At 33.0% G+C, this 15543-nt stretch overlaps 1 protein-coding gene across 1 annotated transcript in view; it reads left to right on the forward strand.

Moving 5' to 3' along the window:
• Positions 1-15543, forward strand: part of LOC150100374 (succinyl-CoA:glutarate CoA-transferase) — a 152517-nt gene that overhangs the window by 79906 nt on the left and 57068 nt on the right. Inside the window, exons 8-9 of the mRNA XM_090402297.1 lie at positions 4717-4884; positions 15009-15106. Coding sequence (XP_090258423.1) covers positions 4717-4884; positions 15009-15106 — 266 coding nt within the window. The remainder of the gene's footprint in view (positions 1-4716; positions 4885-15008; positions 15107-15543) is intronic.

The following is a 15543-nucleotide window of genomic DNA, read 5'->3' on the forward strand; positions in this document are numbered from 1 at the left end:
CATTTATGGAAATGAAGAAAATTTTATAAACTAGAATATTAAAATAGGTGTTAGAGAAGGAATAGTTAAAGCAACAGTTTGGAGTATTGCAAGTTATGGAAGTGAGTCATGGACACTCAGAAAGAGAGATATGGAAAGAATTAATGCATTGGAAATGTAGTGTTATAGAAAGATGGAAAAGATTAGCGATACAGAGAGAATATCAAATCAAGAAGTTTTAAGAAGAGTTGGGATGGAAAGAACACTGCTCAAGAATATTATGCAAAGAAAGACCAGATTTGCAGGACATCTTCTGAGAGGTTCTTCAGGACACCTGACAAGAACTAGAGACAAGGGAAAGTTGAGGGGAAGAGAAGACGTGGAAGACCAACTAGAGTGGTTCAATGACATTGTGGAATGGACTGGTTTAAGAATGACGAAGGTGACAGACAGAGAGAAATGGAGAAGAGCTACTCATCTGCTGCAACACTCTTGCTAGAGGATGCTACCGGATGACGACGACGATAAAAACACAATGACAACAAAATCCAGTGTTGCCTGACCTGTTAAAATGAAACTGATCACATTCACAATGTGTAGGCATCATTATAACCAACCATTTCTGCATAATGAAATTTAAAGCAAGTAATATAAGAAAACAACAAAAAAAAAGTTTTAAGAATACCCTGTGTGTAAATATCAGAGACCAATATATGTTGTGTCATTTCAATATTATTGATGTCATATCTCTGATTGTCTAGAGAGCATATCATAAATTTCAGTCAGTTTTTTTAATATACACATGCTAAAATAACACTATTTCATTCCTTCTCCTCCCAATTCTGAAGAATTTTGTACACTGAATATTTGAAAAATAGTAATGTATACATTCAGTTATAATAGAACTGCTGTTGTTATTAGTGAGAAAAGAGAGATCACATCTATTTCTTCAAAAAAAGAAAAAGAAATAGTTTGCTGATATCTGACTCTTTTTTTCTTTTTAATTTTGAAAACTGGAATTTTTCTCAATAATGTTGATTAAACTACAGTTAAAAACACTGAAATTTTTCAAAGAAATAATTTAATCAATTCTGCAAAGTATTTAAATGAAATTCATTATATAACATGAAAAACATCAAGCACATTTTGCTATTTTTTTCATCATATGAAGTACATAGGGTATTTTTCACACACACACACACACACACACACACACACACACACACACACACACACACACACACACACACACACACACACATGACCAGTTTGAAACTGAGATAATTGCATTCTGTTCTGTTTATATAGTCTGGATTACTGATACTACCTATCAGTAATCCACACTATAAGTAACCCTTTTTTTTTTTTTTTTTTTTCAAATCTAGGATTGCACATGTCCTATATTTTCTTAACTTTTTTGATACTAAATTTTCCTTATTTTTCTTATTTTTTTTTTTTATTCTCATGATAATAATAATATTAGCGAGAAGGTATGTCCTTAATGAGAAGAAAGTAGTATATATTCCATGTAGCAAGATGGAATCTGTAGTCAAGTCTTTTGATTGGTAGTGCTCCTATTGCCAGAATGATTATCTTCATGCCTATTTCAGCAGAATGAAGAAAAAATGTGTTTAGGAAACTTACTTATTAGAAGATGATATTATGCAAGTATAATAGTCAAGATATCTTTTACTTCTTTTATGGTTGTTCTGAGGAATTTGAAATGTAAGGCAAATGGAATGAATTAGTGACTAGAAGTAAATAAAATAAAGGAAAATAAATAGGACAGTGATACAATAAATGCTGCAAAAGGAAGTTCCTGTATGGTCAAGTGAAATTACAGAACTTTTAAGCTGAATGCTATGTTTAATTTGTTTGTATGGTATCTAATGCCATTCCTCAGAAATAAATTTAATTAAGAGAATTAGAGAATGGAAAAATTTTCTTTGAACTCATATTATCTAATTCTAGAATGGCCATATAATTATTCTCTATATTTAATCAGAATTTAAAAGTCAGATATGTAGGATAGTTAGAAATTAGTTTTGCTAATTGAAATTCTGTAAAGAATATTACTTATGTTATATCTCCTCACAGAGATAAAAGGATTACTAAATATACATAATTCAATTTATTGCATATATTTATATATTTATAGATATTTTATTTTTTTTATACTTGAGATTCATTCTTTGAAATTCACAACATGCTAATTTTGAGGTCAGTGCACTAGCATGAATATGAATCTTAAGCATTTTAACCAACCACTACACAAAAAAAAAAAGTATATATAAATATTGTTATATTACTCTCCACGACAGACTATAACTAAAAGGCTGGATATAGATGATGGGAAAATAACATAACTGGTGCAGTCAACAAGTATAACAAAGGTGTATCACTCAATAGAGAAATTCCTCTGTAATTCTCACTCTCCCTCACACACACACACACACACACACACACACCATAAAACAGTCCTATGAAAGTCCTGACATAAAACAGTCAGGCCTTGTGAACTATGCAGTATATAACCACTGTTAAGCTTTTTACCTTCATATTTAAGCATTTATTGTTGAATATCAATGAAATATCTTTCTAGATTTCAGGTTTCTGATGGCTTTTTCTACCACAGGTATTGATAGGTATTTTTGTCAGTAATCCTTCAATGATCATCCCAGGCGTAATGAATATCTTTAATCTGGATGTCATCTTTACATACTTTTTTAATACTTTTACAATACTCTTTCTTCCATTTCTGACCTCTTTTCAATATCATCTAGAACAGTTTGCCACCTTTGTAATATTTATCTTCTATATTCATACTAAAATCTTCCAATGATTTTTGCTAAACAATGATCATGTCTACTTTTGCACATAGCTTAACTTTTTCACTTTTTTTTTTTTTCTGTATTTTCTCAAGAACCTGGTAATTTACTTGAACTTTTGATATACAGTACATTCTGGTTAATTGGGACTAGAACATTTTGACCCAATTATGCAAAGTTTCATGTCAATAGTTAAAAAGATAAAAAGACAAATTAACATTTCACTGAGCAACAAATCATGTATTCAAATGAATTACAATAATGAAATATTATTATTATTAAGAGAGACCTCCAGGGAGTCAGGGACTCATCAAGGGAGGCCACTTACTACATGCAGCTATCATACTTATTCTTGAATTTATTCCCACTGCTTGCACTCACAATATCCAATGGCAATCCATTCCGATCATGCACCACCATATATTTCAATTTTTCTCATTGTCAATATCAATATTGGTAATGACCTGTTCAAGAATATATTTATTGTCCTTCAGTCTAATCCTATTAAAACAAAATGCACAACACAATAGAAAATATTTGATATTTAAACATTTAATTTATGTAACATGTAACTTATATAACAAATGTGCATATACTTACTTTTCAACTTTTAGTTCCTAACAGTTATTATCAGAAGAATTTATTCAGTGTACCTTGCGATGTTCGTTTGATTGTGGGTGCACAAAAGAGACAATGTTCCTGCACAATTTTCTTGTTTGGGTACAGAAAAAAAACTCTGGTTTCCTGTCAGATGAATCCTGTTAAGGATTCATATGAGTCAGAGGTTGGCTGTCTTAAGCTTTTCTTAAAAGGTCCAGCAAAGTTACTGATGGATTTAAACTGTGATCTGCTTCCTATGAAAATGTATATCAATACTTTCAGCCTCTTATACAATGGAGACATTTTCACTGTATGAGAATAATTGTACTTCCATAGTATAATTGCAAGAAAGATGGGATAGCACCCTTCCATTGAAAAAGAAGCTATGTTTAATTCTTTCCATGATTGCAAGGAATCTTTATATAGGTTTTTTTCCATTGGGTGGATGGGAGGGGGAATTAGCTGGTCTCATATGGAAGAAGCATGGTTTTACCTTTTGGACACTCATGTTTTTACTTCCAAATATTATTATTATTATGTGACACCTCCAGGGAGTCCGAAGTCTCATCGAGGGAGAGTGTGCCAACAGCATCAAATGATTGATCCCCTTCCAACTACTAACTGTGCTCAAATTTGTTTAACTTTTTGCGTGAGCCATTAGTAGCAGAGCTCTACCAATCGACCAACCTTTGCTGGCCATGCTAATAGACATGCTAGCCAGAGAACACATGCAATTTAAAAGACAAAAATGTTGTGTAGGGCATGGTATAGTGCAGACAGTGGATTATTTAGTGAATAATGAATACTTATTCTATTTAACTAGTTTTTCTAATTCCCAGAAAGATTTATAAATTATTTTTATTGTAGCAGTTTCTCTTCACTTCCTGCCAAACTCTTCTAATAGATTTTTTAGAATTAATCTATTTTTTCTTAATTTTTTAGAATTAAATTATGATTAATTTAGATTAATCATAACTCCAGTCATGATTAATTCATGATTTTTTTTTTTTAATAGATTCTCTCTAAAAATCGAGAACATTCAGTGGTTGATATATATAACATATTTAAAAAATGTTAATTTTTATAAATAGTTTATTTTAAAATTAATGCATATATTAAATATACTTTTTCTAATCAAAATATGGCATACACTTGACATTGATAATTAAGGTTATTTACAAACTATTTACAAATTCAGTTCTGATGAATAGGAATTATACAATTAATTACTGGTGCATTTTAGCTTACAATGACTTATTTCGTAATTATGTGAATTCGAATAATTTAACTTACTACAAGAATATTTCAGGTTTCTCTATTGGTTAATGTGGCTTCTAATTATTTGAATGGAGGAATAGAAGCAAAGAGATGGGGTACTGCTCATGAAAGCATAGTTCCATATCAGTCATTTCGAACTCTGGATGGTTATTTGACTATTGGTGCAGGGACTAATGAACAGTTCAATACACTTTGCAAAGTAAGTTGTATAAAATATTGCTATATTAATAACAAAATCAATAGAAGAAAAACTAAACAATTATAAACAAAAATGGATTGAACATGTAAACCGAATGGCCAACACCCGACATCCTAATGTCCCGACATCCTAAGCAAATACTAAAATATAAGCCAATTGGAAAGAGAAGGAAGGGTAGACCTCAAAAAAGGATATTGGATGGATAACAAGACGACCAGAACAGACCAATATAGTCTGTACCTGTAATTAGTGTCATGATTAATATAATCACTAGGAGTTGAAATGTATTTGTCTACTTGTGTTGATGTTTATCTGTTAAAACTTAAATTATGGATTAAACACTAATTCCTTTTTTTAAGTGAATTGTAAAGCAGATCATAGATCAGTATTGTGGATGGGCTAAAAATGGAATAATCCTGAAAAGTCCTAGTCTGGAGAACAAACATAGAAATTTTGTTCTTATAAGCCGGATGAAGATCTCACACAGGTGGTAAAATTTCAGAAGTACCTTAGAAGACAGAAATATAAGATTTTTTCTGGATTTTCATAAATATCCATGATGCAATAGGACTCAAACTTAGTCTGCTGGTTAGAGATCAGAGTTGCTAACTTTTTTAATATTTAATGATACCTACTGCATTAAAGATTACAAAATTTATGTAGGGGTCAGCTCTTTTCTCTTATATAAGTAATATTTTATGAAGACTGAAGTTACGATTATTTGATGAAAATATTGGACAATGACAAATTAAAGCAAAGCATTGGCTCATTTTAAGAAATTATAGAGACATCTACCATGTTATAGTAACAAATTCAATTTAATATAAACCAAAATAATCACCTAATGACCCAACTTTGATGGAATAAAAGTTGACCAAATTATTGTTACCTTAGCATACTATGTGTATTGTAACATTGTTTGTTTCTTTGTATAACATGTGCATACTCCACATGACCTTGATGATATGAGGGTCAAAACATCACATTATTATTTGTTTGTATTAAACTGAAGTTATTACTATAACATGGTAGTTGTTTCCATAATTTATTAAAATGAATGTTGATTACCATGTAACTATGAAAGAAAGGATTTTCATAATCCATGGAGATCTAACTCACAAGTGGTACAATGATTACAGTAAGTTAAAGATGCATGTTTTACTTTTGATCAATCTGCTTGCTTTTTTAAAAAGATGTTGAGATAGCAATTAGGAATATTCTTATTCCTAATTGCATCAAGCTAAAAAAGGAAATTTTCTTCAGCTGAAACCCTCCAGATCTAGGCCCTCGCAGAGAATGCAAAAGGAGCAAATTCAAACATCCCACAAAAACTTAGTAAAGGCCCATAATCAAGTTATGAATTTGAAATCTGAACTCTTGTTACATGAATTCTGAATTTGGAATGTGTTTGAAAGGATCACTGACAACTTAGCTAAACATATTCTGCAAATTAATCAACAAAAGCTTATAGTTAAATTTCATAGACTAAAACAACAGTGAGATTTGAATGGCCATCATATTAATACAACCAATCAGGATATCTCTTGCCCAGTGAATTACTATAAGAACAGCCAACCATAAACAAGGGAGATGAGAAGTAACCAACCACCTGCAAGTAACTGCCATGTGATCAGCCTGTCCAGCCACTCCCTAAATAACAGTGAACTTTCGCTACTTAATAAAGGCATAAACTTCACAGTAGCACCTGGAACTGTTAATAAGCTGAGTGTTGTCTCTCTTGCCCACATATACTATATTCTGGTTAGTTCGTATGGCAAAATAATTTTGACCTACAAAAAGAAGGTATGTGCTCTGGATTCCTTTACTTTAAAACCTACAATCTGGCTTAGATATGTTTGTGTTTATGTTATCTGGCCATATGGCTACCAGACTTTTAAACACCTTTCTCAGCCACCTGAACAAACAACATGAATGCATACAAGTCACCATTGAAACTTGGAGTCATTAACACCTTCAAAAACAGAGCTATAACAGCTTGCTCATTAGAGCAAATTGTTATAGCTCTAATATCGCTCTCAAATTGTTATAAAATTAAAAATTATTGGCAAAACATTTATAAACAATGGCTATAGTAAAAATGCCAAAAATTCTTCATAAAACTAGCATAAAAATGGAAATAATATAGATTACAGTAAAACCATAGCTATTCCACACATTAAAGAGTTATCAGATAAAATAAATAGAAGGCTACACCATTACAACCTTAATGCTACTTTTAAACCACCTATAAAATTAAAAAAACATATTCAACTCCTCCAAGGATTCCCCCCCCCCCAGCCCACACTGGAGTATACCGAATCCAGTGCACCTGTAACTTATGTTATATTGTTGAAATTGGATTCATGATTTCAATCCGTAAAAAGAACACAAAATTGTTAAATTTTGTTAAATGGGGCCTCTCGTATCCTACTCTTAACACCCTAGATCAAATTGATTGGAAAGGTACCTGTTCCTTACATCATGCAAAAATTGTTATGAATGCAAATTTAAAGAAGCCTGTGAAATTTTGATCAACCATCCTAATATAAACAATAATGGTGGCCTAAAAATCACAAGAATATAGATGTCACACATTCAGCCCATAACTTCTGTTTCTGTTCTATAGTGAGGTCTCCAGCAAACCCTCACTATAGGACTCTAAGCAATAATTTCAGCTTCTATTTCTTGTATTGACCATCATCTATGCTGTTTTTGTTCTAAGTTATCTGTGAATAATCTCTAGTCTAACTTTTGTTAATTTATCTCTGAATAATAGCAAAACAGATAGCGCATGACTCTAGTATTGATGCGGCATTTTTTTTTTCCCTAACCAGAGGTCAGGCCAGTAGTGTTGATGGTTGACCAAATTAGTGTAACTTAGCATACAATTGGTATTTTAATGTAGCTTGTTTCTTTGTATATATGTGTGTACTCCAGATAGTGACCTTGACATGAAGGTCAAAACAGGTGATTATTTTGGTCTATATTAAACTGAAGTTATTACACAGTAGCTTTCCCCATAATTTATTAAAATGAATGTTTATCATCATGTAACTATGAAAAAAAGTAAAGCACTGGCTCACTTTGAGAGAGAGAGAAATAAATAAATCTAATTAAAAAATGCATTTTTTTTTAAATATTGGGACTTTGTAGCTAAATTGTTCAAGTGTATTAGCATAATTTTGAAAGTTAAACAGTCTCCAAACAATTTAACTTGGAGCAACAAGTTTTAAGAATTGTGTTGTATTATGGGATTGTTTCGAGTACATTTTTAATATGTACAATTATGCAAATTATCTGAGTTGTAAAAAAAGATTTCAGTCACATTATTGTATATTGACATCGTTATCATAGCTGTTGAATTTTGAGCACCTTAGCTAATCCTGAATGGTTGAAAATGTGATTGTGAAATATTCAGGCAAACAAGATTAGCAATTGTTTGTTAATCAAGGCAATTGAGTGGAACCATTAGAAATAATTAGTTTGGTAGAACAATAACTTGTACACTTTTTTTTATTGAAGGCAGAATTTCCACCTATCGACTTTCCTAAAGAATTTCCTCCAAATTAGTCTGTCACTTGTCAGTGGTGCAGTATTGTTAGATCTTATATTTCTGTCTTCTAAGGTACCTCTGATGCAATTCATCGAGATCTTTATCTTCTTCTGGGTCTCTTTTTTCCTGCCATCCTAACATTAAACAATTGTTTTGCTAACATTTTCCCTGCCATTCTGTTTAACAGACCATGCCACCTTAGATTTGCTCTGCTTGAACTTACTTGAATGCTAACAGTGTCAAGTTTCTTCATAATATATTCATTTTTAACATGATTCTGCCATGGATGCCATTGTTCACTTCCCTAATTTTTCTCAGAATTTTCATATCATAAGTTCTCCCTGCAGTTAATGTTTTCAATATTCCTGCCTAATAAAGAACTTTTATTGTTAAAAGACCAGAAGATAAATGATAAAATATACAAAAAGCCAACAAGTTTCACTAGCCACTGTCTAGCATTTTCAAGGCTGAACTGGTATGAAAACAAATGCATTAAGTTACATGTAAAACATACACTTTAGTAGCTGTTAGGCCGTTACATTTGAGCATTCATGTTTGATGGCGTGCATGTGTTCGAATGCTTCAGTCAGAATCCGGTACATGACCACGTGTTGTGTAGTTTTTTGCATATTGTAGTTCTGTTGAACTGAGAGAGAGAAAGAGAGAGATGATGAGATTTTTCCATATGTCTTTAAGAATAATACCTTGATTTCTATTTAAATTATTGCCTGTGCGTAGTACCACAGCTGCTTCTTTGAAAGTTCTGTGTCTGCATGCACAGGCAATAATTTAAATAGAAATCAAGGTATTATTCTTAAAGACATGGAAAAATCTCATCATCTCTCTCAGTTCAACAGAACAAAAAACTACACAACATGTGGTCATGTACCAGATTCTGACTGAAGCATTCGAATGCATGCACACCATCAAACACAAATGATCAAATGTAACGGCCTAACAGTTACTAAAGTGTATGTTTTACATGTAACTTAATGCATTTATTTTCACACCAGTTCAGCCTTGAAAATGCTAGACAGTGGCTAGTGAAACTTGTTGGCTTTTTGTATATTTTATCATTTATCTTCTGGTCTTTTGACAATAAAAGTTCTTTATTTTAATACATCAGACCAAATATGTACAATTTAAATTCCTGCCTAATATTTAAAGGTACCTATGGCAGACTATAAACAATAAATTACACGATAACCATAGTAATTAACTTTAATGAAATGAAAGTACAGTATTTTGTACTGAAAATAACAGAACATCATCAGTGCATAGAAACAAGCAAATCAAAGAAATGGGAATACAAGATATATACCGCAGTCGGTGGTTTACCAATTAAAAACTATTGCCGTGTGCTAGAAATTAATATTAATAAATAATATTATTGAAATCTATTTTTGCTGTTTACATAAAATAAGACTCTCCCAAACTTTTGGGAGAGAGACTGATTCAGATTTTGCCAATGTAAAAGGCCTTTGTAACTTTCTTTGAAAAGGCGTTCATATTTAAACCTGCTTCTATGGAAAAGATGAGCTTGATCCCACTGGATCCTGTGTTAAGTGTCAATACTATGTTGTGCCAGATCAGACTTTTGAGGTTTCATGTATTCAATATAATATTGATGTTCATTAATTCTTTTTTCCAGAGAATGGCCTGTCTGCCCAAAGTATGTAAGGTTACATTCACCAGGTATCTGGTAAACACCAGCTAATGATAAAAAAAATGAGAAATTTTGTTGATAGGAAAACATATGGGGATGAGATGATACTTCTTCAAAATTCTACCAATCGGTTCAGAGATGCCAGAAATATAAGGGATTGGATATCTGGTAAACACCAGCTAATGTTTATCTTCTGTAGATGGCAACAGATGAGAAATTTTGTTGATAGGAAAATATGTGGGAATGAGATGATGATTCTTCAAAATTCTACCAATCGGTTCAGAGATGCCAAAAATATAAGGGACTGGAACCCTGTGGTCTGTTGAAGAATCCTGAGATGTTGGAACATAGGGGTCAATTATCTGTTGGATTTGATTAGGGTTGTAACCATTAAATTCCATTAACGTTTTAATAGTGAGAAGTTCTTGTTGTAAGCTTGAGGGAGAGGAGCACACATTATGTGCTCTATTAATTAAAGACTTGATAACACCAATTTTTTGAGAGGTGTGATGAGCAGACTTTTGATGAATGTATTTACCAGTAAAGGTAGGCTTTCGATAAACATTGAATGATAAATTACCGGAGGCCGTGCTTGTAAGAAGGATAAACTACCAGCCTTTTCTTTTTTCCTTTCCTTTAGTGTTACATGGTGATCAGTATTCATTTTACACAAATTATGGATTTTACAACCATGTTATAAATAACTATTTTAATTTCCTGACATTTTGACCTTCATATTAAGGTCATCATCTGGAGTATACACATATATATACAGAGACAAGCCAAATTACATTTCCCATAGTATGCTGAAGAGACAATGATTTCATCAGCAGTTATTCCACTGGCCTAACTTTTAGTGAAAATTAAATAAAATTATAATAAATAAATGAAATAAAATAAATTAACTACATCAAAGTTAAATTCTATTTAAGACAACATCAGAGAAACATTCTTTCGTACAGATAGTTTTGTTACAGTGAAAATGATGTCCTAATTTAACATGACAATTGTTATATTAGATTTAGGATCCTGGATTACCTATGGTTCTATTTAAAATTAACTCTTAGGGAGAAAGGTTAAGTGGGTAGAATATGTGCCTACCATATTCTTGGGATTTTTAGACCATCATTATTGTTAAGATTAGGGTGATTGATAAGAATCTCACAGTCTTCTTAAATTTACGTTCATACTATGTTTTGGTGTGACATGACATAAACAACAGGTGCTTTTCCAGTCAATTCTGTGTAAAGTGTTCAGGCCATGATTACAAAGACCAGCTTGACCATAATTATTATATTTAATGTGTCCTTTATGTTCCTTTTTTCTGGCCAGTGGAGGAAGTGGATCCTTGAATGAGTTGAGTAAGTTCTCAACTCATTCAAGGATTTGCAGGAGGTTTAAAGGTGGCTTTAAGGTTGTATTTTTGTAGTATTCTTTTTTTTTTGTCTGATATCCCTTTAATGTATGGAATGGTTACAGTTTTATTGTAGTCTTGTTTATTCAGAATTTTGTTGATAGTATTTTGGCTGTAACCATTTTTTAGGAAGGTATTGTTGATAACTTTTAATTCATCTTTAAGTACTTGTTCATTGGAGCAAATCTTCAAAGCCCTGTGTTTAAGTGTATTAATAACCCCTAGTTTCTATGTTGGGCGGTGGTAGGCGTTTATGTGTATATATTGGCCAGCATGTGTCGGTTTCTGGTAGACAGTGAAGGGAAGTGTATCTAGAAATGGAAATTAAAATAGTTATTTATAACATGGTTGTAGAATCCATAATTTGTGTAAAGTGAAACCTTTCCTTTTTCCATGGTGAATTGAATGTGAAGGCTATTGAATTGTTGTAGGAAAGTGGTAAGTTCATTTTCAGAATGAGGCCAAACAGCAAAGACATCATCAACATAACAGAACCAATGAGAGGGTTGGGGATGAATGGATGAGAATAAGGTATCTTCCAGATGGTTCAAAAATGGTTTGCCAAAGGTGGAGACAGAGGGTTACCCATGGCAGTACCTTCAACTTGTCTATAGATCTTGTTTTTCCAGCTGAAATATCCTAATTCTATAACAAATTCAAAAATCTTTTCAATATTGCAAAGATTTTTGAATTTGAATGGAAACAGAAAATGAATTTAAATGGAATTTGAAATTTCCTCTGCTGGCCCACCCTGGAGTATACTGTATTCATTGCACCTGTAATTTGCCGTATATATAGGTGAAGCAGAATGCACAATTCCTATCCCCCAAAAAAAGGCCTTTTTTGCCTTTCTGATCATGCCCTAAATACATCATCATGTCATCTTCCTTATACCCTCTTTTACCTTGCGGTGTCGAGGGTCCATTGATCATCGGACCTCACTCCATTTACAGGATAAGGTGGTCAGCCTTATGCCCCGGTGTATCCTATGGCCTGTAGTGTTGAGTTCTCAAGGCCAGTTTTGCCTGCTTTGCAGGATGAAAAACCCCAGAATAAACTGGGGAAAAAACCCTGCTGTCCACGCCCAAGACTGGCTAACTTGGCTATGGCTGAGGAAGATCCTTCAAGCTCCTCACGTCACCGACGGGAATCGAACCTAGGACACTCCTTCCCCAGGCATATGGTTGCGCATAGCCACTAGGCTAACCGCGCGGACACTCTACATAGAATTGAGTGGAAAGGCACCTGTTGTTTACATTAATTTAAGGAGGCCTGTGAAATTCTTATCAACCATCCTAATCTTAAAATAATGATGGTCTAAAAATCCCAAGAATATGGTAGTTTACCATAGGAATTGTGCATCCTGTTTCACCTATATAGGGCAAATTACAGGTGCAATGAATACAATATATTCCAGGGTGGGCCAGCAGGTGGATCCTTGGATGAGTTGAGCAAATTCTTTAATTTTGTAGGAGGTTTAAAGGTGGCTTTAAGGTTGTATTTCTGTAGTCTTCTGTTTATTTTATCTGATATCCCTTTAATGAATGGAATGGTAACAGTTTTATTGTAATCTAGTTTCCATTCCTGTGACCATTCTTTTTATTCTTCTTCCCAACTTTTGCTTATCTGCTTTTATTTTACATACATCTTAGGTCTTACAGTTTTCTCTATATTCTCTCAGTGCATCTAGTGACTTACTTTCTAGAAAGTTTTAGCCGAACTAAATAGTGGACACAAGATAATAGAGGAGATCCTGAAAAAGAAGAAAGAATTTCCTTTATCATCTTGTGTCCACTGTTTAGTTCAGTTTCAGTTTTACCAATTAAATGAACATTGGACTTCTTCCAAAATTTAGAAAAGATCATGCAAAAAACTTTACACATGTCTCCCTACCTGAATCAGCAATGTTTTTTTTTTCTTCAGAGCTTGCCACTGAGACCGCAAGGTTTAATTCTTGTTTTCAAACTCTTTCATTTTCAAAGATAGTTTTTCTGTATCTTTAGACACAAACCACAGGACCCTAAAGTCAGTTATTTCTGGGGTGAGTCTGTTTTTTGCAATAGAGAGCAGAATAGATCATGATGACACTACTTGTTGCATTGTGGATGGTAATGGAAGGTAGGGGTGAATTACAGAGTTCATTTTCAAATGAAAATAATCTGGAGGAGAGAAGTTCCATCATTTTCAAAGTTCTGCTCTGATATTAATTCTGCAGAGTCTTCAAATAAAATAAAATAAAGTTTTTAATCCTTTAAAACAGATATTGATGTACTAATACATTGAGAAATCTGATCTCTTCAACTCTAGGGGAATAATCTGATGTTAGAATGGAATGGGGGAGGTTGATGTTCAAATAACTGGTAAAACTTCAAATAATCAATATCAAAAGTATTAATTTTTGGGCCTTTTCTTCCACATTTTGGAAGAAATCCAATGTTCATTTAATTGGTAAAACTGAAATTTAACAGAATGCAAAGATAGATTTTCTAATTTTCAATATTAAATAAGAGTTTAATGTTCACATAGTCAGCAAAACTGCAAATAATGATATTGATGTTATCTAGGAGTTCAGTTCAGATGAAGAAAAAATGGTAAAACTACATTAATTTATTACTATAGATGAGACTTGGATTCACCATTACACACCAGAATCCAAACAGCAGTCAAAACAGTGGACAGAAGCCGGTTGTTCAGTGCCAAAGAAGACGAATTCGGTTCCATCAGCTGGAAAGGTCATGGCATCGGTATTTTGGGATGCTAAAGGCATTTTGTTTATTAATTATCTTGAAAAGGGTAAAACAATAACTAGGGATTATTATTCCGATCTTCTAACCAGACTAGACGAAAAATTCATGAGAAAAGCCCTGGTTTGCAGAAGAAAAAAAAAATCATTTTTCATCAGGACAATGCACCTGCCCACAAAAGTGTTTTGGCAATGGGAAAATTAAGGGATCTGCACTATGAATTGATGGAACATCCACCCTATTCCCCAGATTTGGCTCCTTCTGACTTCTATCTCTTCCCAAAACTAAAAATCTTCCTCGCTGGTCAGCGTTTTACTTCGAATCAAGAGGTGACTGTAGAGGGATATTTTGCAGAACTTACTGAGAACTACTACAGGGACGGGATAATGGCGCTGGAGCATCACTGGAATAAATGTGTTAGTCTTAAGGGAGATTATGTTGAAAAATAAAAAACAGTTTGAAATTATAAATTTATATTTTTTATTTTAGGCCGAGAACTTTTCAGACCACCCTCGTGTATATATACTAGGGGGGGGGGGCTACGCGCCTACGGCGCCCAACCCTCTGTGTTCTGAACTGGTAAGCCGGTTCTCCTTGAATTCTGATAATATTTTAGCAAATATTTTAAATAATATTTTAGCAGATCGTTAAATGTTGACCTATTAAGGAGTTTTTTTTTCCAGTTCTGATACTTATTATGCTGGTAATGCAAATATTATAGTGATAATAAATGCATCTTTTCTTTAGCTTCTTAAGATGGAACATTTGTTAGATGATCCTCGTTACCAGAATAACAAAGAAAGAGTAGAAAATAGAGTATCTCTGGTGCCACAGCTTGCTGCCAGGTAGGACCATAAATCAGAAGTAAATCAATATATTTTGTAAATATTTGCTCATAATTACCTTAACAACTTTAATACCTAATAAAAATAATGTTACATGAAGCATTTCCCATTTATTTTAATCCTAATAGAATAACATTGGTGGAAAAAAGTATTATTTAATTGCAAACAATCAGCAGAAATATATTATTAGTAACTCATTACATCTTAGAGCATTATTACATAACAAGAAACAACATGGCTATGTAAGGAAGATATTTGTAAGCACAATTGTGCTTAAGGGTCAAAGCTGTATAACTGAGAGGAGACCTCCACATAGCCTTTAAAGGAATGCGGAGAACCGACCAGAGCTTCTGACCTAATGTCCAATCCTCACCTTCTCGTGGTGCACCCTGTTGGGTATCTACTTGGATACTGAACGGACGAGGATGGGCTGGCAA

The sequence above is a fragment of the Typopeltis vanoorti genome, chromosome 13, assembly GCF_054136105.1.
Source record: "Typopeltis vanoorti isolate ZY-2024b chromosome 13, IOZ_Tvanoo_1.0, whole genome shotgun sequence".
NCBI classification, from domain to species: Eukaryota; Metazoa; Arthropoda; class Arachnida; order Uropygi; family Thelyphonidae; genus Typopeltis; species Typopeltis vanoorti.